This window comes from Arachis duranensis, chromosome 5 (assembly GCF_000817695.3).
Source record: "Arachis duranensis cultivar V14167 chromosome 5, aradu.V14167.gnm2.J7QH, whole genome shotgun sequence".
Lineage (NCBI taxonomy): Eukaryota > Viridiplantae > Streptophyta > Magnoliopsida > Fabales > Fabaceae > Arachis > Arachis duranensis.
In genome coordinates this window covers 6881652-6905632 of record NC_029776.3, presented here as the reverse complement: position 1 = coordinate 6905632, position 23981 = coordinate 6881652, and the positions used below count along the sequence as shown (strand labels likewise).

The 23981-nt window shown below is 30.1% G+C and overlaps 2 protein-coding genes and 2 long non-coding RNA genes across 4 annotated transcripts; 2 read left to right on the top strand and 2 right to left on the bottom strand.

Annotated features, from left to right (window-relative positions):
• The first annotated feature begins 457 nt into the window (after window positions 1-457).
• Window positions 458-946, top strand: LOC110281442 (protein MAIN-LIKE 2-like). The gene has a single exon (XM_021143706.1). The coding sequence runs from the start codon at window positions 458-460 to the stop codon at window positions 944-946; it is 489 nt and encodes a 162-aa protein (XP_020999365.1).
• Window positions 947-9085: 8139 nt separating this feature from the next.
• On the bottom strand, window positions 9086-11442 carry LOC127747780 (uncharacterized). Its single transcript, XR_008009716.1, has 3 exons — window positions 11172-11442; window positions 10405-10505; window positions 9086-9119 (listed from the first exon to the last, which is right to left on the bottom strand). It is a non-coding gene; the product is annotated as an uncharacterized LOC127747780 (long non-coding RNA).
• Window positions 11443-16325: 4883 nt separating this feature from the next.
• Window positions 16326-17455, top strand: LOC107487686 (uncharacterized). The gene is made up of 2 exons (XR_001591807.3): window positions 16326-16579; window positions 16888-17455. It is a non-coding gene; the product is annotated as an uncharacterized LOC107487686 (long non-coding RNA).
• A 902-nt stretch (window positions 17456-18357) lies between these two features.
• Window positions 18358-19713, bottom strand: LOC107487693 (probable esterase KAI2). Its single transcript, XM_016108389.3, has 2 exons — window positions 19252-19713; window positions 18358-19088 (listed from the first exon to the last, which is right to left on the bottom strand). Exons 1-2 carry the CDS (start codon window positions 19617-19619, stop codon window positions 18683-18685), a joined length of 774 nt encoding a protein of 257 aa, XP_015963875.1. The 5' UTR covers window positions 19620-19713; the 3' UTR covers window positions 18358-18682.
• Between the last annotated feature and the right edge of the window lie 4268 nt (window positions 19714-23981).

The following is a 23981-nucleotide window of genomic DNA, read 5'->3' as shown; positions in this document are numbered from 1 at the left end:
TACTACTGATGGTTTAATTATTTTTATTAGAATACAGCACTAATATTAAGATACTAACGTGTGATAATAAATCGTTTAATTAGTATTAATTGTTAGTAATAAATAAATTTTTGTAGTAATAATATTTATTTATGATTAAACGTTCGTATAGTAAAATAATTATTATGATTTAAAAATTATTAAATTAATTATTTTTGTTATAAGTATAACATAAATATTTAATAAAGGATTAATAATTGATTTATTGTTGTATGTATGTTGTTAGAACATAATTGAATAGTTACTTGAATATTAGTATATAATATGATAGTTATTTATTTAACAGTATTGTTATTATTATTATTTTTATTGGTTATGGTTGTGGATACGTTTTACTGGTTATTTGGTAATGAAAGTTTGATTTGATCAATTTAATTTGTTAATTAATTAATATTATGTTTGTGTTTAGGGTTCTCGAATGTTGCAATGTGACCACTACATGCTGCCGGATTGGTACAATCCAATAGTGGAGGGGTATTTACGGGACAACGGCTTTTATCATGTTTCACAGATTGGAGTTGTCCAATGTCAGTCGGCATTGCTTAATGCTCTGGTCGAGAGATGGCGCCCTGAGACGCACATGTTCCACTTTCTGGTTGGTGAGTGTGCCGTGACACTAGAGGATGTGGCGTTAATACTTGGTCTTCCGACAAATGGTTTGCCAGTTACAGGACCGACACTGAGCAGTTATGAGGCTTTAGAGGCTGAATGCTTGGATCAGTTTGGTGTTGCACCTATAAAGGCAAACTGCAGGGGAAGTTTCATTAAGTTGGTTTGGTTTCGAGAATTGAAAAATCGATTAGTGTTGGTTGATGAGGTCCAGATTCAGAGGTACGTGAAGTGCTATATAATGTTATTGTTTGGGACCGTTATGTTTGGATATAAGTCTGCAGCAGGGGTGCACTAGAAGTTTCTGCCATTACTCCGTAACTATGGCGGATCATACAGTTCAGTTGGGAATCGGCCTGCCTGGCACACCTGTATAGATCGTTGTGTAGAGCAACTTGTGTCGACTGTAAGGAGATTGATGGTCCGCTGACACTGTCGCTTACCTGGGCATGGATCCGTCTACCATTCATTGCGCTGATTCCAAGCAATCCTCAAATCTTTCTGATTGCAAATAGGTAAATTTAATTACTAGACGCTTTAAAATAGTGTATTTTACATTGTATTGACAATTTCTCCTAAACTCAAAACCTATGTACAAATCATACTTTCACAAATCTTAATTTAAATTAATGGCGCACCTGAATTTACATATTGAGGAAACTCTGGTGCATGCATGGCCTCCAAATCCAACGACCGCATGAAACTCGGCTCCACAAACGGCTGCTGATTTGCTAGTGCATTTGCCACATCCGCCACATCTGCCACCATAGCCTCGTCAGCTTGATCTTCGTCTACACCCGGATCAACGACCACGTAGTTACTTTCGAACTCTTCTTCACTATAACTGTTGTAATCTTCCAATTCAATATCTCAGTCTGCTGCAGATTGCTCGAACTTGATATACAGTTCGATAAACAATATTCGCGACCGACTTCCAAGATACACTGCAAATATTTCTTGCATGCTCGCTTCGTCTGTCACGTATTTCGTTTGAAATTGCACGAACCCACCAAAGACAGATATAGGATATCTGTACAGAATACACGACACTCTCCTAGTTGTTTGAGAATCTATCTTCTCACAAATGATACCTTTTTTCTTCAAATGATAGTGTGAATGGAATAATAATATCTAACAGATTATCACACACAAATTTTACTCCTTCTAATGTTTGCAATAAAATTTGACCATGATAATACACCTTTAATCTTACTCTATCATCCATAATAATAGAGAAGAAGAGATCTACAAAGAAAGAAGAAAAAGAGATCTGCAGAGAAGAAATTTGGAGAGTTGAAGCACCGAAGAAGAAGAATGAAATGGGCTGCTCAGCTTTTTTAGAACTAAAAAATCGGACGGTCCGATTACTAAACAGCCCGCCAAAAAGTTTTTTAACCCAGAAATCGGTGGGTCCGATTTGGGTTATTTTTTTAATTCAGCCCTTAAATCGTATGGTCCGACTTCCATGCACGAAGCAACACTTCTCACAAATCGGACGGTCCGATTTGTGTCCCCTCACCCCTGCAAGAAACGCTCCGTCAGCCCTGCCGCATGTCAACCCAGCCGCCGCATCCTTTCTGGCATCTCTTTTCCCTCTCGTTGTCATCTAGTTCTGCCAGCCGCCACCAACAACACCAGCTACCACCATCATTCTCCCATCCACCTCTGTGTCTGCATTCTTCGGTAAATAAATTTATATTTTTGTTTTCGTTAAATTTAGGATTAATTTAGGTTTAGTTATTAATTAGTATAATAATTTAGTTAGAAATAATTTTTTTGTTTAGTGAATTTACGTGGTTAAGATAAGATTAGATTAGGTTATTAGATTTTTGTGAGTTCTAATAATGATGTAATATTATTGTTGTTGTGATGTTGGTTTTGAATTGGAATTGAATTTAGTAAATTAGTGATGCTCAAACTTTAATGCATATACTTTACATAGTTCAAGTTATTCTGTTCAAATAGGCATATTGCTAAATGTATGTGTAATTAAATAATTAATTCTCAATCAATCTAGTAGTTCTTTATTTTATGCATAGTAAGTGCAATTAATTATATTATATTACTCGTTATAATGTATATTATATTTTATTGTGTTAAGATATTATTATTATTATTATTATTATTATTATTACAGTAAATTAAAAAAATCAAATATGAGATCATTTTAAATGACTTATGAATGACTTTTTATTTGCATACGGACAAAATTATACATGTAGTAATATATTATATATTGCTAAATATTTGTGAAGTTAGAATGTGCACTTTCCTCTTTTGTTTTATTTAATTCAACAGATAATGTATTTTTTTTAATTAAGTTTAACGTAGTTTATTTTTATTAAACATTTTGAATGATGTTGTGCATTTTAGCATATTTTTAATTGGTATGCTCTTTACAGACATGATGACAAATAGAGGTGTTGCGGATCAACCTAGTGGTCATGGTCGTGGTCGTGGTAGAGGAAGGATTTCTGCCGGTACCCATGAGAATTCTGGATCCTCTCGCTCTATTCCGACTATCCCGATGATGTCACAGGTTGCGGGTGCATTGGACCAGCCATTCATCATGGTCCCTAATCTTAACTACGTCCCTGCATCTATGGTGATGACACTGCCTCCTTCCACTCAGCAACACATTGTCTCGGCGACGCCTCCTCCAGTGACGGACAGTGTTGTGCCAAAATTCTCTCCCAAAAGCTAGCCAGCTGATGCCTCTCCAGCGCCTCCCATCATACGGCTAAAAATTTGGTCCGATGGCGGAACGGCGTAAGTACTACTTTAAGTATTTTATATACTGAAAGTGTTTGATATATCCTGATTATTGATTCTTGATTATTGATTTCTAGTTTTAGTGGATTTAGGATTGTAGGTTTAAAATGCTAAAAGTGTTTGATATGTCTTGATTATTAATTCTAGTTTTAGTGGATTTATGGTTGTAGGTTTGAACTGTTGAAAGTGTTTGTTATATCCTGATTATTGACTCTTGATTATTGATTTTAGTTTAATAGATTTGTGAATGTTGCTTCTTGATTATTGATTGTTGTTCATTTATTGTTCATAATTGGTGCTATTTAAGTTAATTGTTGATAGATAGAGTTTAAGTTAATTGTTGATGGATAGAGTTTGTGATGCATTCCAGTTATAGATGAAACTCTAAAAAATTTCTAAAAAAATCTCTATATATTATGGTTATTTGCTTCTGAAGTTTTAATTTATATTGTCATATTGGTTTGTTTGTGAATTGTCGATAGGTTTGTGCCAAACAACAATGCATGTACTTAGGAGATGACCAACGTCATCAAACTGATGTACGATCATCCATGACTGAGCTACAAAAAGATCCCCTCTGATACCAAAGAGCGATGATTTTAAAAATAGGCGGTAAAAACCTAATATAGTCAAACCTTTTTAGCTAATTTATATCTTCTATTTTGTTTAATACAATATATTTTGTTTAACCAATTTTAAAGTTTCTTTGGATAGCTAAACTTTATATGGGACAAAGAACATGATGCTCTCATCAGGAAGATATATCAAGGTTCTGAAAACTGGACCGATCATCGAATCGCTCTAGTCATTGGTTCACTGGTTTATTGGTCCAACCGGTCTAACTGTGGTCGAACCGAAAAAACTGTTTTATAATAAAATAATAAATAAAATATAAATAAACACATGAAAATATAATTATAGTCTAATGTAAGCTTTAAAATATCATTCAAAGAAAATAATTTTCTGAATCTCTTTCAATAAACATTTACCCACTCAAAAGAATCTTAAGTTGTTATATGAGTGCTGAGATAGCTGAACCTAGGAAATTGGCTGCACCTTAGATGGCAGTTTTGCAGCTTTTTTCACTTCAAAAATCAGGGACAGTTGCAAATCAGGCTCAAATATTAGCTAAATATATATCAAAGAAAGTATGGATCATATTAATATTGAAGAAATGGAATACAATTTGTAAGTACCTTACTAAGTAAATCTGTAGGTGATTCATAATTAAGTCTCTTGTCATTTGGTTCCTATAAAGACAAAAGAAAGAAAGAGGGGGTAGGAATTCAAATAAGAAACATACACAGAATGATTCATTCACATCTCAAATACAAGCATAAGATTAGTACATTACCAGTGGATATACTTTGATACTTCAGAAGACACCTCTTTCACCTTTGTTCGATTGTTGCTAATAAAAGCACCACACCCAGTTATAATCAATCACTTTACTTTACTAACAAATAAAACATGAAAAATTGAACCTATTCAAAAATCAGTTTTACAAACCTCATCCTCAGGCTCTCCTCGGGGTTTGTTAGTCATTCCATATTTCTCCTGCCTTGAGCCATCGCTAGAGTTTGTCCTAGAAAAGTAATATAACCAGACAACAGATTATAATTGCTCACTTAAATGCAAAGATAATGAACAAGTCTAGAATATGAAATTGACGAAGAAGAGGAATCAGATTTCAATTTTGAATTTCAACCACAACAACAATAAGAAGAATCAAACAGAAATTGCATATCAAACACGAATTCAAAATTCAAATCCAGAAATTCAATAAAAAATAACTCTAAATCCAGAAAATCAAGTATGCTTAGAGACAATTGCGAAGAAAATAGAATTATAAATAAAATACGCTTATGAATCAAGTACACTTAAATAAAGTTCATAGTTCAGTTCACACATCACAGAGCTTCACTGCCTTTACACTTCACAGTTCAGTATCACTATATCAGATTATCAGTATATCAGACTTCAGTGACTTCAGTTCACAGAGCTTCATAGATTCAAACAATTATTAAATCATACTCATTAGGGAGACAAAGACATGCAACAGTTATTCAATCAAACAATCATTGTAACGAGAGACAGAGACAAGGAGCAGAGTGACCAAGACGCCTTCAGTTCACACATCACAAAAAATTACCTGGAAGCTCGAAGACGCCTTCAACAGAGCATGCAAGAGGGATACAGATTGACAAAGACTTCAACTATTATTATTACAAAGAACAAAAATTATACCTAAGGTTAGAAGTTGGAAGCCTGAAAAAATACAGAGTTGGCGAGGACGATGGCTGGCAAGAGGCAAAATAGTGGCTGATGGGTGGAAGGGGGAAACAGACCTGGTGCTGGTAGAATACACTGCGCGATGGAAAGCGGCGCTGGCGGTGGTTATGATTTCTGAGCTCACTGCACGACAGAAAGTGGCTGCGTGAAGCTGCGAATAGAGGTGACTGACGTTAGCTTCACGGACTGCGCGGCGGCGGCAATGGCTGACAGAAGTTGCGCTAGAAGCTCCAACTACTGCACTACTGCTTCGCGTTCTGCACTTTTGCTTCTGCGTGCTGGAGAGGAGAGGCCGAGAGGGGTGCTTGCAAATGTTAGGAACTAGGGTTTACAAGTCACAACCAAGCTTCAATGCACCGTTTTTTAATTTTTACTTTTGTCCCATTTCAAAAACCGGTCGGTTCACGGTTCAGTTCGACCGACCAATTCAACGGTCTAATGTCGGTTTTAGAATTTGGCAGTTTTTGCTTCTAACCGAATCGCATTTGGCATCGGTTCACAGTTCAACCGGTTCGAACCGGTTTTCAGAACCTTGCATGACGTCTTCGCTCAACACGACGATTGTCTGGAACATCAAGCACATGATCCATATCCGGAGCCTGTCCTGGACCTCTCTGTAATGCCTCTGTCGGGATCGTATTCGTAACCTCCTAGGGTCATCGAGAAGTAGCTTAAGCAACAAGAATCACCAACAATGCTCATGCCACCACTCTAAGTACGCATGTGACGGTCCTAGATCTGTAAAAACATCAAATCGTAACACATGCTATGCCCAGTTAGTCCAATGAATGTGCCAACACTGTAAGGTAGAGGGAAACCACCGATCGCCGCCTCTGTAATCTTTCAACTTCAAGAAATCAATGTTGAGTGCGGGTAGCAGCGATGCTGTACTCTTCTAAGCTATGATAGCACCCTATCCACCTGATGCCACTCTATGACAGCAAAGTAGATTAGTGCTGCCACATACCTCCATAACACCGTGTTCTGTGACTCTAGTATCTCAGGATGCATTACCTGTACGACATCTGGCAAGCTGTATGGCATCTACGCAAACTATAATGAAAAATGGTTCCAAAAAAGGCATCATAACCAGTAAGAAGACAAAATAACTGAACAATAAATGCTTGAAAAAACGTTTAATACTCACATCCCCAGCCCAAAGTAAATCTATTTTTAGTCTACAGTGCGCGACTCGAGGTTCCTTCTCGCTAAATGTCGACTGATAACCTGACCGCCTGCATACCAAGACATGTTATCAACAACTGTCATAAACTGTAAAAATAGTAACACACAAAACAACTATTAACAATGAGTACCTCGTTGTCAAAGGCTAGTGAAAGGCGTCAAATCCATTGGGTCTAAAACCCAGAAACCACCAGAAGATCCATGACTGGAGGAGCTGCAATGGACCAGCCAACTTAACCATGCACTTGTTGGCCACACGACTGCCACCTAACATAGTAACATGCATGCATGTACCGGACTTGTCACCGAAGAACTGCGTAGATAATAAGATCATGATGTATGCTTTCGCGTACTTCCTACTTGTCTCATCGACTACGCTATGGGGAAGGTAACTAAATGTCTCCTGCATCCAAGTGCACTTTACATTGAACTTGTTGATTCAGTCTCCTGGCAGCAACATACCGAATAACTCTTGAACCAAGCCCATGCTGGACAGCCGCTGTCAATGTAACGCTCGAAGTCTGTCAGACATTTACTAACGTATTGTTCATCGATCGGGAGACTCAGCTGGTGCGCTACATCTTGTAGTGTAAAGTGCACTTCCCGAATCGCATATGAAAAGTATGGCTCTCCAGACGCCATCTCTCAACAAATGCACTAACTAATGACTCATCCAACCTAAACCAGTGGTCGTTGAGTCTCACGAGATTAGCTAAGTCCGCTATCTATAGGTACGGGATTATCCTCTCATCTAGGGGCATATCATGCTACCTCTTCATACTCGTGATACATTGCTGGGTTGCATCACGATGAAAAAATTCTCTAAAAATTATAACAATTTATTAAACAAAAATCTCTTAAAACAGATAATGTAATAAAAAAATATTTTTAAGTAATAAATATTGTAAACCTACACATAGATAATCTAATATTGTTGAATTATATTAAATTAAATTAAACCAAATTAATCCAAATTAAATTAAATTCTAACGAAACATAGTTAATCTAATATTTAGGACGAAAAGCTAAACCTTAAACTATAATTAAACTTGTAGTGTTTCATTAATCTAACATTTAATAATTTAATTCTTTATATAAATTAAATAATGTCAGATCCTTACTAATCTTCTATTGTCTAGTAAATCCAATACTTGAAACATAAATTAAATTAAATTAAACTCCAACAAAATTATTATCCATCATCTAACATGCATTTATCCTTTCAATGTTCTCACGAACTACTATCCCTATATCAATACTCTAACTATTATTTGAAGTTTAAAAATTCTAATAATCAAGTTCTAAGAAATTTAATATCACTAACAATTCTTTATTTCTTAAAGAAAATAAGTTAAATTAAATTTCATTCACTAACATCTTCATGGACACTACTAGCAATACATCTGCAAATACGGGGTGATCTTCTCGTCTAGGGATATACCATACTGCCTCCTCATGCTCGTGATAAATAGATGGGGCTACATTACAATAAAAAAATTCTCTAAGAACCATAACAATTTATAAAATAAAAATCGCTTAAAACGGTTAATTATAATAAAAAAATATTCAAGTAACAAATATTGCAAATATGGACATAAATAACCTAATATTGTTGACTTTTATTAAATTAAATTAAACCAAATTAACCTAAATTAAATTAAATTCTAATGGAATATAATTAATCCAATATTTAGGACGGAAAGCTAAATCTTAAACTATAATTAAATTTATAATACCTTGTTAATCTAACATTTAATAATTTAATTCTTTAAATAAATTAAATAATATCATATCCTTACTAGTCTTCTATTGCCTAGTTAATCCAACACTTGAAACCTCAACTCCAACAAAATTATTAACTTCGTTAAGCGTCTAACATTAAAAACTTATAAGTTCTAACCAAACCTATTATCGTATTACTCATCAACATACTTAGTTATTCCTTATCTAACATGCATTTATGCTTTTAATGTTCTCACAAACTACTACCCCTATATCAATGCTCTAATTACTATTTAAAGTTTAAAAATTCTAATAATCAAATTTTAAGCAATTTAATATCACTAACAATTTTTTATTTCTTAAAGCAAATAAATTAAATTAAATTTTATTCACTCACATCTTTATGGAGACTACCAACAATACATTTACAGATACAGGGTGATCCTTTCATTTAGGGACATACCATGCTGCTTCTTCATATTCGTAATACATCGATAGTACTGCATCACGATAAAAAAAATTTCTATGAACTATAATAATTTATAAAACAAAAATGTTTAAAACGGTTAATTATAATAAACAAACACTCATGTATCAAATATTATGCAATTCGGAAAAAAACTAATATTGTTGACTTTTATTAAATTAAATTAAATCAAATTAACCCAAATTAAATTAGATTCTAACGGAATATAATTAATCTAATATTTAGGATAGAAAGATAAACCTTAAACTATAATTAAACATGTAGTGCGTTATTAATCTAACATTTAATAATTCAATTTTTTAAATAAATTAAATAATGCTAGATCCTTATTAGTCTTCTATTGCCTAATTAATCCAACACTTAAAACCTTAACTCCAACAAAATTACTAACTTCCTTAAGTGTTTAACATTAAAAACTTATAAATTTTAACCAAACTTATTATCACTACTCATCAACATACTTAGTTATCCCTCATCTAATATGTATTTATGTTTTCAATGTTCTCACGATCTACTACCCCTATATCAATACTCTAATTACTATTCGAAATTTAAAAATTCTAATAATCAAGTTCTAAGCAATTTAATATAACTAATAATTCTTTATTTCTTCAAGAAAATAAACTAAATTAAATTTCATTCACTAATTTCTTCATGGATGCTACCAGCAATACATCTGTAGGTATGAGATGATCCTGGACATAGATAACTTAATATTGTTGAATTATATTAATTAAAATTAAACTAAATTAATCCAAATTAAATTAAATTCTAACAGAACATACTTAATCTAATATTTAAGGCAAAAATCTAAACCTTAAACTATAATTAAACTTGTAGTGTCTCATTATTCTACCATTTGATAATTTAATTCTTTAAATAAATTAAATAATATCATATCCTTACTAGTCTTCTATTACTTAGTTAATTCAACACTTGAAACTTAAATTAAATTAAATTAAACTCCAACAGAATTACTAACTTCGTTAAGCGTCTAACATTAAAAACTTATAAATTCTAACCAAATTTATTATCACTATTTATCAACATACCTAATTATCCCTCCTCTAACATGCATTTATACTTTCAATATTCTCACGAAGTATTTCTTCTATATCAATAATCTAACTACTATGCATTTGTGCTTTTAATATTCTCACAAAGTATTTCTTTTATATCAATACTCTAACTACTAATTGAAGTTTAAGAATTCAAATAATCAAATTCTAAACAATTTAATATCACACAATTCTTTATTTCTTAAAGAAAATATATTAAATTAAATTTTGTTCACCAACCTCTTCATGGACGCTACTAGCAATATATCTACAGGTTTGAGATGATTCTCTCATCTAAGAACATACCATTTACCTCCTTATACTCGTCATACACCGGTAGACTGCAACACGATGAAAAAATTTTTTAAAAACCATAATAATTTATAAAACAAAAATCCCTTAAAACGAATAATTGTAATAAAAAATACATTCATGTAACAAATATTTCAAATCTAGACATAGATAATCTAATATTGTTGAATTCTATTAAATTAATTAAACAAAAAAAGTCAAATTAAATTAAATTCTAACAAAACATAATTAATCTAATATTTAGGACAAAAAGTTAAACCTTATACTATAATTAAATTTGTAGTGCCTCGTTAATCTAACATTTAATAATTTAATTCTTTAAAAAAAAAAAATAATATCAGACACTTATTAGTCTTCTATTACCTAGTTAATCCAACACTTGAGATATAAATTAAATTAAATTAAACTCCACCAAAATTACTAACCTCGTTAAGCATCTAACATTAAAAACTTACAAATTCTAGCCAAACATGTTATCACTACTCATTAACATATTTAGTTATCCCTCATCTAACATACATTTGTGCTTTAATGTTTTCACAAACTACTAACCTTATATCAATACTCTAATTACTATTTGAAATTTAAAAATTCTAATAATAAAGTTTTATGAAATTTAATATCACTAAAAAATTTTTATTTCTTAAAAAAAAACTAAATTAAATTTCATTCACTAATTTTTTTATGGACGCTACCTGCATATATCTGTATATACAGAATGATCCTCTCATCTAAGAACATACTATACTGTCTCCTCATGCTCGTGATACATTGGTGGACTGCATCACGACGAAAAAATTCTCTAAGAATCATAACAATTTATAAAACAAAATCGGTTAAAACGAATAATTGTAATAAAAAATACATTCATGTAATAAATAGTTTAAACCTGCACATAGATAACCTAATATTGTTGAATTGTATTAAATTAAATTAAACCAAATAAACTCAAATTAAATTAAATTCTAACGGAACATAGTTAATCTAATGTTTATGACGAAAAGCTAAATCTTAAACTATAATTAAACTTGTAGTTTTTCGTTAATCTAACATTTAATAATTCAATTTTTTTAAATAAATTAAATAATGTCAGATCCTTATTAGTCTTCTATTGCCTAGTTGATCCAACACTTTAAACCTTAACAACAACAAAATTACTAATCTCGTTAAGCGACTAACATTAAAAACTTACAAATTCTAACCCAAACCTATTATTACTACTCATCAACATATTTAGTTATCCCTCATCTAACATGTATTTGTACTTTCAATATTTTCAGGAACTACTATCAATACTCTAACTACTATTTAAAGTTTAAAAATGCTAATAATCAAGTTCTAAACAATTTAATATCACTAACAATTATTTATTTTTTAAAGAAAACTAAATTAAATTTCATTCCCTAACATCTTTATGGATGCTACCAATAATATACCTACATATACAGGATGATCCTCTCATGTAGGGGTATATCATATTGCCTACTCATGCTCGTGATACATCGGTGAGAACGCATCAGAATGAAAAAATTCTGTAAAAACTATAACAATTTATAAAACAAAAATTGCTTAAACGGATAATTCTAACAAAAAAATACATTCATGTAACAAATATTATAAACCTGGACATAGATAACCTAATATTGTTGAATTATATTAATTAAAATTAAATCAAATTAAGCCAAATTAAATTAAATTCTAATAGGATATAGTTAATCTAATATTTAAGAGGAAAAGCTAAACCTTAAACTATAATTAAACTTGTATTTGAAACCTAAATTAAATTAAACTCCAATAGAATTACTAACCTCGTTAAGTGTCTAACATTAAAAACTTATAAATTCTAACCAAACCTATTATCACTATTTATCAACATACTTAATTATCCATCATTTAACATGTATTTATGCTTTCAATGTTCTCACGAACTACACCCTTATACCAATACTCTAAATACTATTTGAAGTTTAAAAATTCTAATAATCATGTTCTAAGTAATTTAATATCACTAACAATTCTTTATTTCTTAAAAAAAATAAACTAAATTAAATTTTATTCACTTACTTCTTCATGGACACTATTAACAATACATCTGCACGTCCAGAATGATCCTCTCATCTAGGAACATATCATTTGCCTCCTCATGTTCGTGATACATTAGTGGCAAACGGGGCCTAAACCCACCGGACCAACCCGCGCAACCTGCTGAAAAAGGCGGACTGGACTGAAAAATTGAAACCGCCACACATCAAAAATTCGCCTAATCCGCACCGCTTATACCGTGGGCTTTGGCAGGGCAGGGCGAGCTTTTCCGTCGGGCTTAGAATTTTTTTGAAGATGTTCTAATTTAATCTTTTGGATTATATTTTATATTTGATTGATTATGTTCTAAACTTGTAAATGTTTAATTATATATTTTGGACAATATTTATTTTACTTTGGACAATGTTAATTTCATTATTTTATTTAATACTTAATAATAAAAAAAGAGATTTGGCAGAATTGGCCCGCCAGCCCGCTGTTAGGTAGGGCGGGACGAACCAGCCCCCAAAAGGCGGGCTTTTAGCAGGGCGGGGCGGGTTCTCCGCTTGCCACCCCTAGCTGCAACACGATGAAAATTTCTATAAGAACCATAATAATTTATAAAACAAAATCGCTTAAAATCAATTGTAATAAAAAAATACATTCATGTAACAAATATTGCAAACCTGGATATAGATAATCTAATATTGTTGAATTTCATTAAATTAAATTAAATCAAATAAAGCCAAATTAAATTAAATTCTAACAGAATATAGTTAATCCAATATTTAAGACGAAAAGTTAAACCTTATACTATAATTAAATTTGTAGTGCCTTCTTAATTTAACATTTAATAATTCAATTTTTTAATTAAATTAAATAATATTAGACACTTACTAGTTTTCTATTATCTAGTTAATCCAACACTTGACACCTAAATTAAATTAAATTAAACTCCAACATAATTATTAACCTCGTTAAGCGTCTAACATTAAAAACTTACAAATTTTAATCAAACATATTATCAGTATTTATCAACATACTTAATTATCCATCATCTAACCTATATTTATGCTTTCAATGTTCTTACAAATTTCTACTTCTATATTAATACTCTAACTACTATTTGAAGTTTAAAGTTTTAATATTCATGTTCTAAGCAATTTAATATCACTAATAATTCTTTATTTCTTAAATAAAATAAAAAGTAAAGTACCAACCCGGTTTCTGTCCATTTCTCCGAATGACAAGGCGATCCTTAACTAAAAACACGTTCTATTACGGTCCTTGACCATATACTCCGTCTGTCAACCCGGTCCTTCTGTCACTTTCACGGCGAAAACTCGACAGAAATTGCTGACGTGTGAGGTTCAAAAATGGACAGGGACCTAATTATCTCTAAATTTAAATTGGTTAGGAGTTTATTTATCCTTATTATTCTTTAAACAATATTTTTTAATTATTTTTTTATTCATTATATTAATATTATTTTTTTTAATAAATAAGTACAAACTAATTAATAAATTATTCAAATTTAAAAATATCATTTATCATGAAACCAAATAAATAATTTTCAAATATAATTTTTAAATATATCAATAATAAACATTAAAATTCAGTTAATACATTAATAATAATAACCCTATGATATTAATCTTGTTAAACGTCTAACATTAAAAACTTACAAATACTAACCAAACATGTTATTACTACTCATCAACATACTTAGTTATCCCTTGTCTAACATGCATTTGTGCTTTTAGTGTTCTCACGAGCTACTACTCCTATATTAATATTCTAATTATTATTTGAAGCTTAAAAATTTTAATAATCAAGTTCTAAGTAATTTAATATCACTAATAATTCTTTATTTCTTTAAAAAAATAAACTAAATTAAATTTTATTCACTAACCTCTTCATGGACGCTACCAGCAATATATCTGCAGATATAGAATGATTCTCTCGTCTAGAGACATACCATGCTACTTCCTCATGCTCGTGATACATCAGTAAAACTGCATAACGATGAAAAAATTCTCTAAAAACCATAACAATTTATAAAGCAGAAATCGCTTAAAATGGATAATTATAATAAAAAAATATATTCATGTAACAAATATTGTAAACTTTGACACAAATAACCTAATATTGTTGAATTATATTGAATTAAATTAAACTAAATTAAATTAAGTTTTAACGGAACATAGTTAATTTAATATTTATGACGGAAAATTAAACCTTAAACCATAATTAAACTTGTAGCGTCTTAACATTTAATAATTTAATTCTTTAAATAAATTAAATAATATCAAACTCTTACTAGTCTTTTATTGTCTAATTAATTCAAGACTTGAAACCTAAATTAAATTAAATTAAACTCCAACAAAATTACTAACCTCATTATGTGTCTAAAATTAAAAACTTACAAATTCTAACGAAATCTGTTATTACTACTCGTTAACATACTTAGTTATCCCTCATCTAACATGCATTTGTGCTTTTAATGTTCTTACAAATTACTACCCCTAAATCAATACTCTAACTACTATTTAAAGTTTAAAAATTCTAATAATCAAGTTCTAAATAATTTAATATCACTAACAATTCTTTATTTCTTAAAGAAAATAAACTAAATTAAATTTCATTCATTAAACTCTTCATGGACGCTACTAGCAATATGGGCGACTCCGTCCAACTGATAGATTCAACTTGAGTCGTCTTCTATTTCTACAGTTTCAATCTCCTAATATAGATTTCCGTAATTACTCTAGAATTTTCGTTTTGGATGAATTTGGTACGATAAAATATAATTCGAAATAAATGAATTTAAATTCCTTATATAGTGATATATATGTAAAACAAATTTATATGTGTCGTTTTATATTAGAACAGGACCACTCATAATTCGAATTTACTTCATTCGAATTATTATTAGTGTAATTTAAATTTATTCAATTTGATTTACTATGTGTCACAGTACCATAAACTAAATCGAATAAGGCGATATTAAATTATTATAAATGGGTTAATACCATGGACATTTTACATTTCATTTTTTACTAAATCAAACCTACGTACTCCAATTTATCCTAGATCTTACTAATTCGAATTCAATGAATTCGATTTATATAAAAATATATATGAAAATATTCACGTAATATTTTTTGTTTTAAAAAATTTATGTAATATTAAGATGTATTTGGTATATGCATGTGATTTACCAATAACTTTATATGGGTTTCAATTATCTTCAAATCATAAAATTAGTAACAACTAATATTCTAAGTTGTAACAGATATTCTAATTAGATTTTAACAGTAATATTTAACAATATTAAATACTTTAATTATAAAAATTAGATTTTATGTAAAAATAACTATGAGAATTTTTATATGAAGACTATATGTCTTTTATATGTAAGTTGTTTAATATTATTTATTTAAATATTAGATATATTTTATTAATTATTTAAATTAGTGTTTTAAAAAAAGTTAGTATAAATTTAATATGTTAGGGTAATGATTTATATAAAAAGTTGTAGGACAAAATTGTAGTACACTTATATTTAGAATTATCATTCTGAAAATCGAACCGGACTGACCAGTTCAACTGGATTAACCGGAAACTAGTCTTCTAATCGATCTGGATAAGTCTTTAAATTGCCTGGCAAAAAATCGATAAAAAAATCGGTCGAACCGGTGATTAACCGTGAACCGGCAGAACCATCCGATTTTTTAAAGGGTTTTCGGTTCAAAAATAACCCAACGGCGTCGTTTTGTTCTTTAAAAAAAAAGCTAAACGAACGAAGCCCTAGATTTTTCCATTAACCCATATTCAGTCTTCACTTTTCACAAACTCATCTCTTTTCTCTTTCACTGGGAACCATAGAAGCCACAACAAGCCACCAATCGAGCAGCTAGTCAGCCACCGCAGCCCGCCACCACTACATCCCGCAGCTACCGCATTCCGCAGCGATGAGTTTGAAGACCGCGTCCTTGTCATCGCCGGACTCGCCTTTTTTGTGTTCGCCGGTGTCGCCTCCTCTGTCGTCGCCGTTGCTCACCTTCCTCCTTCGCCGTCGGTGAGTACTAACTAGTGACTACTGAGTTTTTCTGTTCTTCCATCTTTTTGAGTTTTTGTTTTTGTTCTTCTGTTCTTCTGTGCTCTGGCCTTTTGTTTCTGTTCTTTTGTTCTTCTGTTCTTCAATTAAATTTTTAATTTTTTATTCAGCGAAAAATTTAGAGCAGATTTGAAGTAGGTTGATGTTCTTCAGATGCAGAGTTCTATTTTTTTATTTTTGTATGTTGTTAATTATATGATTAATCATTCTGTTATTTTAAAAGCATTTGATGTAGGTTCAATTTTTTCAATTATGCTCTGTTGATGTAGGTTCAATTTTCTCAATCTGCGACTTTCTCTCTCTGAGTCGAAGTTGAGCCTCTGTTCCATCCTCTTTTCGTAGAGTTTCTTGGTGTGCGGTGACCTCTCATTGCCGTCTCTGGTCGTGGAAGCATCATTGTACGACAGCAACGCTTTCCTCCCTTCTTTATTTCCATCTTTGACTAGTACTTCAGATTTTTGCTCTGTTTTCTCTTGCTGTTTTGTTTAGCTTTAATTATATAGTTTGTTTTACATTAGTTTAGTTGGATTTTTTATTTCTGTTAGTGGATTCTAGGTTGTTGGAATAAGGTAGTTCAGTTTGTAGATTCTAAGTTTGTTGCAAGTTTTGAGAATTAGAAATTTTTCGATTGGCTGATGCTTTGCTTGCTTATATAAGCTTAGTTACTTCTAGTTATTATTGTGTTTGGCTGTATTAAGTGTGAAAGTTGTTGAATGGGTAAGCATTGTAGTTGAAGTTTGTTTGTTTATACTGAATTTGTACGTTGCGTGCTAGGTGTTCGATTAAATGCCTCTGGGATGCTTTGAGTTTGAATTATATGTTGTAGTTACCATATAATTTGAACCACTCTTTGTTTAGGCAAATTGTTCAAGAATAATGCACTTTGGGTTGTCTCTTGATACTCCTTTAAGTTATGAAACTCATATTTATCCATTGCTCATGGTAGCTCTTCATGCTTGTCCTTAATGTTATTTTTTGTCATGAAAACACCTAAATGAGTGGAATGCTCAAACTTCTTGCAATTTAGGTGATTTCATAGACAGAATGTTTTAATTTCGTGAAGTGGTGGTGACTTTTAATGATAAATTATGAATAATTTATTTTGTAAAATTGTTAAATTTTGAATTTTATTAGTTAAAAAATGATTAAATTTAAATTTTTTTTAAATTATGTATTGAATTTTTTATAATTTTATTCTATATTTAATTAAATCGGTTTAACTCTGATTGAACCATTGAACCAGTCACTCGACCAGTTCGATGACCGGTTCGATTCTCGCAACCTTGTTTAAAACAATTTGGTAATATCTAATTTTAATATATTTAATTAAATAAAATACTTTAAAAATTTTGAGAATTAGCTCGTCTATTATAAAATAATAAAATAAAAATATTATATTAAAGACATCAATTAAATACCTAACTAATTGTCTATGATATATATTCTTTAACCGCCAAATGGATTAACAATGTCCACTTTCTAGTCCTTTTCTTCTCCAAGACTACATTTGAATTTTGATAAATTTGTTAAATTAATTATTGTGGCAAATAACTCAGGTAGAAGTGAGCACTAATTCAGCCATAATAATAAAATTGAAAATTTTAGATATTTTAAAATAAAAAATTAATAAAATAATAAAATAAAAATTAATTATTATTAAATAATAAATTTTATTATTTTTATTTAAAAATAATTAATTTCTTTCATCAGTAGATTCATTTGTATGAGCTTATCAAAAATTGAGACAACAAACAATAATATAGACAAAGGAGAACAGGGGATAGAGTACACATACTCTGATTTTGTTTCTCGGAGAGAGAATAATGACTTGCACAAATACACAACCATCATAAGCCATTATTGCTCTTGGTGAATTAACCTTAAGAAATCAAACACGCTACCAAGACAACCAAAATAAAGCTACAGATTAATTAATTCTCCCATTAACATTTTCTCAATCTAAATCTAGATGGCGACATATTATGGATTCTAACATTTTCGTTGTTTTTAACTAAAAACATTGACATCACTGCCAACTAACTTTCTTCAATTCCTTAATATAATTCATACCACAATATCATGTTGAATATGCTTGAGAAGCACTGGAATAACAATATCCGGCGAGCTCAATTGCGGCAAGTGGCCATCAGTGGCCATGACCTCGACCACGGAGATGCCGCCAAGGTTTTGGTGGAGGTATTCGGAGACCACTACTGGAACCGCCATGTCCTTCTTGCTCTGCAAGATGTGGCACGGCACGGTGACGTGTACCAAGATCTGCCTCATATCGCTTTGGAAAATGGTGCGTGACACAACAAGCGCCTGCACCGCCACGGACTCCATATCTCCGCCGACTGCCAGCGGCGCAAAACCGTTGCACCATGCTTTGTAGTTTGCCGACATAGCGTCGAACAATTGGTCTAGATCTTCCTGCTCAAATCCTCCGTAGTAATTCACATCGTTTAAGTACCTGTTCCATTTCCACTATTAGCCCTTAATTAAGACTTAAGGTTGAATTGAATGTCTTTTAAACTGAATTGTGTCAAATTAGATTTTTCTTTCTACTTGATAATTTAAAAGAAGAACTGACTGAGTCAAAATAAAAGCTAAGGCATCAATTTTGGTTACTTTACCTAGGGGAAGCAGAGACCATGATGAGCTTAGAGAAGAGATCGGGGCGAGCAATAGAAGCAACAGCGCCAATCATAGCGGAAACGGAGTGGCCAACAAAGATGCAAGAATGAACAGAAAGTTCTTCAAGAATCGCAAGCAAATCGTAGGCATAGCCTTCCAAGCTGGAGTGTCTTTCAAAGTCGAAGTAATCAGGGTTAGTGGTACCTGCACCCATGTTATCGTAGAGAATGACGCGATAATCATCAAGCAGATGAGGGATGAAGTGTTTCCACACAGATTGATCGGTGCCAAATCCATGAGCCAGGATTATGAACTTGTCTCCTGAACCCAACACTTTCACGTTGTGAGCTTCCTCTACTATTCCCATCTTTTTTTTTATTTTTTTTATGATTCTTTGTTTTGTTTTGGTTGATAGCCGACTGCTGACTTTGAGTATTTTAGATTTTTGGTCACGCCGTGAGTTTGGAGCTTGGACTTATAAGGAACACGAGGAACAAGTACCACCACAATTATCTATATTAAATATAGATATTATCAGATTGTCTAAATCTGAATGCACTATAATTTTATCTTTTTAGCCAAAAAAACCTATAAAATAACTTCGATTTATATATTCAATTCAAAAATAAATGATTTCATATTTATGTTTTTCAAAGTACTACAAATAAAACCTACAGGCCCACAACTATTTATAGATAAATATAGTGCATTAAACCCATATATTTAAAAATTTAATATTTTTAAAAAATTAACGTCAATAACTCTAACTAATTAACAATAAGAATAATAAAATTTACTACAAATAATTAAATAAAAATATCAAAAACTCTAAATAATTAAAAATTAAAAATACAAAATTAAGGTGTATTAAAAATACATTAATTTATCAAATAATTTAATTTACACTAACTTTTTTAATACACTAATTTAAATAATTAAAAAGATCTCTAATACTTAAACAAATAATATCAAGTAACTTAACGTAAAAGACATGTAGTCTTTTTCATGTAAAAATTATGGTTATTTTAATAAAATCTAATTTTTATAATTAGAGTACTTAATATTGTTAAACATTATTGTTAAAATCTAATTAGAGTACTTAATATTAGGTTTAATTATTTAAAATCTAATTATTATTAAATATTATTTATATCCAATTATTTAGAGTACTTAAAATATAATATTTTTGTACTTAAAATCTAATTAGTTAGAGTACTTAAAATCTAATTTTTACATGAAGACTACATGTCTCTTGTATGTAAGTTACTTTCTTAGTATATCATTTACTTAATATTATTTGTTTAAGTTTAAAGCAGTTATTTTGTAAAAGTTAGAGGTAATTATTTAGAAATATAGATATTATTATTTAGAAATTAGTATTAAATATTAGAGATGTTTTTTTAATTATTTAAATAAGGGTATAACAAAAGTTAGTATAAATTAAATTATTAGAGAAATTAGTGTAGATTTAATATGCTTTAGTTTTTGTATTTTTTAATTTTATTTATTTGGAATTATTGATATTACTTATTTAATTATTTGTAGTTTTTATGGTTAATTATTTAGAGTTATTGATATTAATTTTTTAAGTATATTAAAATTTTAAGTATATTTAAATATATGGGTTTAAGCTCCTTTCAGTATGAATGGTGGTATATTTTCTTAGGCATAAATAGTTGTTGGCATGTGAGTTTTACTTGTGATACTTAAAAAGGATGGTACCCAATATGAAACCTTGATTTATTCTTTGAATTGAATGAATACATCGTTGTTACTTATGCATAAACCAACCTTTGTAAATATGAAATATGAAATACTAAATTGGAATACAGTGTTTTAAGAGAAATCAATAAATTTCAAAGAAAAAAAAATCATTTGTATATTATTTACCCGCTTACAATAATAAATTTATAAGGTCATTTATACTTTTAGTCAAATTTTTATCTTTAGATAGGGAATTTAAAAAAAGTATATATTATTATTCAAATAGTAGAGACAAAAATTAATTGCCAAAAAATGCAAATCAAAGGGATCATACAAAAATTTTGACTATAATATAGCAATAATATATGTTATATTAGTCGGAAGGGATGAATATCCAGGCCCTTTTATTTTTAGAATACTTTGCCCTTTTATTTTTAGAATATTGCTAAGTATAAGTTTTTTTGACATACAAGTTATACAAGTTACTTATATAATGTGTGTATAAAATTATATTATTTCTCTTTATATTTTGTGTTCATTTTCCTCCTTCTCTTTCTCTTTCTTCTCCTTCTTCTTTGTGTTTTTCCTCATTTTTTTCGGTGTTTTATCTTTATCGTCGTTTTTTTTATTACTATTGTTGTTGTTGCATTTTTTCCTCCTCCTCTTTTTATTAATTTTGCAACATTATGTATTTTTTTTCTTTATTTAATTTTTTACTCATAAGAAGAATTATGAAAATATAAAATAAAAAGATGAAGAAGAAGAAGCAGCAGAAGATGAGGAAGAGAAAGATGAAGAATTTTGAATTATGCAGATCTTATCACCACACATACACCAAAAATTCTTAAACAATACACTTGAATATTTTAGTGTATATTCGTGTTACACCCAAATTTGCTACAATAGAAAAAATGTTTCCTCTAATATTGCATTTTGTATTATTCTTTTTTTTTCCTTATTTCTTTCTTTCTTTTACTTGAATGAATATAAGTTCATCCTCTTCTTGCAGTATTATGTGTTTCTTCTTCTTCTTTGTTTGATTTTTTTGTTTGAGTAAAGTATGGTTTTTGTCTCCAAATTTTGGGGTAAGTCCGAAAGTTATCCCTAACATTTCAATCGTCCTATTTAAGTCCATAACGTTTCAAAATTAACTCAATGTGCCGTTAGGGATCCGTTAGCAGAATTGACGGCGGGACAAAATTGAGACGATTTTGAAAACGTTAGGGACTTAAATAGGACGAAAATGTTGGGGACAAAAACGATTCATAGAAATAAATTTTAGTTTTATCCTTTAATAATATCAATTTTTTACTTTACATAGTATTCAATTATTTTTTAATCACATCTAAGTAAATTACACTTAATCACATCACTTTCATTCTAAATAAATTTATTTTTTTATAATTTTACACTTAAAGTTATAAGTTAATATAAAGGGTAAAGTACTAAATTGGTCCCCCTACATTTGGGCGTAATCCTGTTTTGGTCCTTAAGGTTTAAGGTGTTCTATTTAAATCCAAAAAAGTTTTATTTAGCTCCAATATAATTTAGTCCCACCAGAGGTCAAAGATAAATAATTAACGAAATGTCCTACATGACAGCAATATAAGAACAAGGTCGATAATATAGAGAATAAGTACAAGCTCCAGAGGCACAAAATCAACCGTGGATGCATTAATACATTTATTTATCATTTTTCTTATAATTAAAATGAAATATTTTCTATAAAAATAAAAAAAAATGTTAAATACACATATTGATGCATCCACGATTGATTTTGTGTCTCTGGAGCTTGTACTTATTCTCCAAATTATCGACCTTGTTCTTATACTGCTGTCATGTAGGATATTTCGTTAATTATTTATCTTTGACCTCACGATGAGACCAAATTGAAGTTAAATGAAACTTTTTTGGATTCAAATAGGACACTTTAAACCTTAAGGACCAAAACAAGATTACGCCCAAACGTAGGGGACTAATTTAGTAATTTACCCTAATATAAAAATATAAAAAAATTATTTAGAAGAAAAATAATGTGATTAAGTATAATTTATTTAGATGTAACTAAAAAATAATTGAATATTATGTACAGTAAAAAAATTAATATTATAATTGAAGGATAAAATTAAAATTTATTTCTATGTATCATTTTTGTCTCCAATATTTTTGTTCTATTTAAGTCCCTGACGTTTCAAAATCGTCTCAATTTTGTCCCGCCGTCAATTCTGTTAACGGATCCCTAACGGCAGGACAACATTGAGTCAATTTTGAAGACTTAAATAGGACGATTGAAACGTTAGGGACAACTTTGAGACTTACCCAAACGTTGAGGACAAAAATGATTCTTTACTCTTTTTATTTTTATTCTTGTTAAAAGAATAAAATAAGAAGAAACTTAAAAAGGTAAAATAAAAAAAAAAAGATGAATAAAAAAGAAGAAGGAGAAGATGGTGATGATGATGAAAAAAAGAAGAAAAAACAGCAGAAAATGAGGAGGAGGAAGTGGAAGAGTTTTGAATGATGCAGAATTTATTAGCACACATACACAAAAAATTCTTAAACAATACTATACACTCAAATATCTTCGTGCTACACCCGAATTTGCTGCAAATACAGAAAAATATTTCCTTTAATGCTGCATTTTTCTTCTTCTTCTTTTCCTTATTTCTTTCTTTCTTTTAGTTGAATGAATATAAGTTCATCCTCTTTCAAGTAATTTTGTAGTATTATATGTTTCTTCTTCTTCTTTATTTGATTTTTTTGTTTTTATTCTTGTTAAAAGAGTAAAACAAGAAGAAACTTGAGAAGATAAAATAAGAAAAAAATATGAATAAGAAAAAAAAGAAGAAGATGATGATGATAAAAAGAAGGAGAAGCAGCAGAAGATTAGGAGGAAGGAGAAGAAGAGTTTTGAATTATGCAGAATTTATCAGCACACATATACTGAAAATTCTTAAACAATACACTCAAATATCTTCATGTTACATCCAAATATTTATATGTTACACCCAAATTTGCTATAAAT

Bases quoted from the DNA above. Each gene is read 5' to 3' on its own strand.
- LOC110281442 (XM_021143706.1), top strand. From the start codon at position 458: ATGTTGCAATGTGACCACTACATGCTGCCGGATTGGTACAATCCAATA.
- LOC107487693 (XM_016108389.3), bottom strand. From the start codon at position 19,619: ATGGGAATAGTAGAGGAAGCTCACAACGTGAAAGTGTTGGGTTCAGGA. The intron at 19,089-19,251 runs GTAAAGTAACCA...GAAATGGAACAG, and splicing joins ATGGTCTCTGCTTCCCCTAG to GTACTTAAACGATGTGAATT.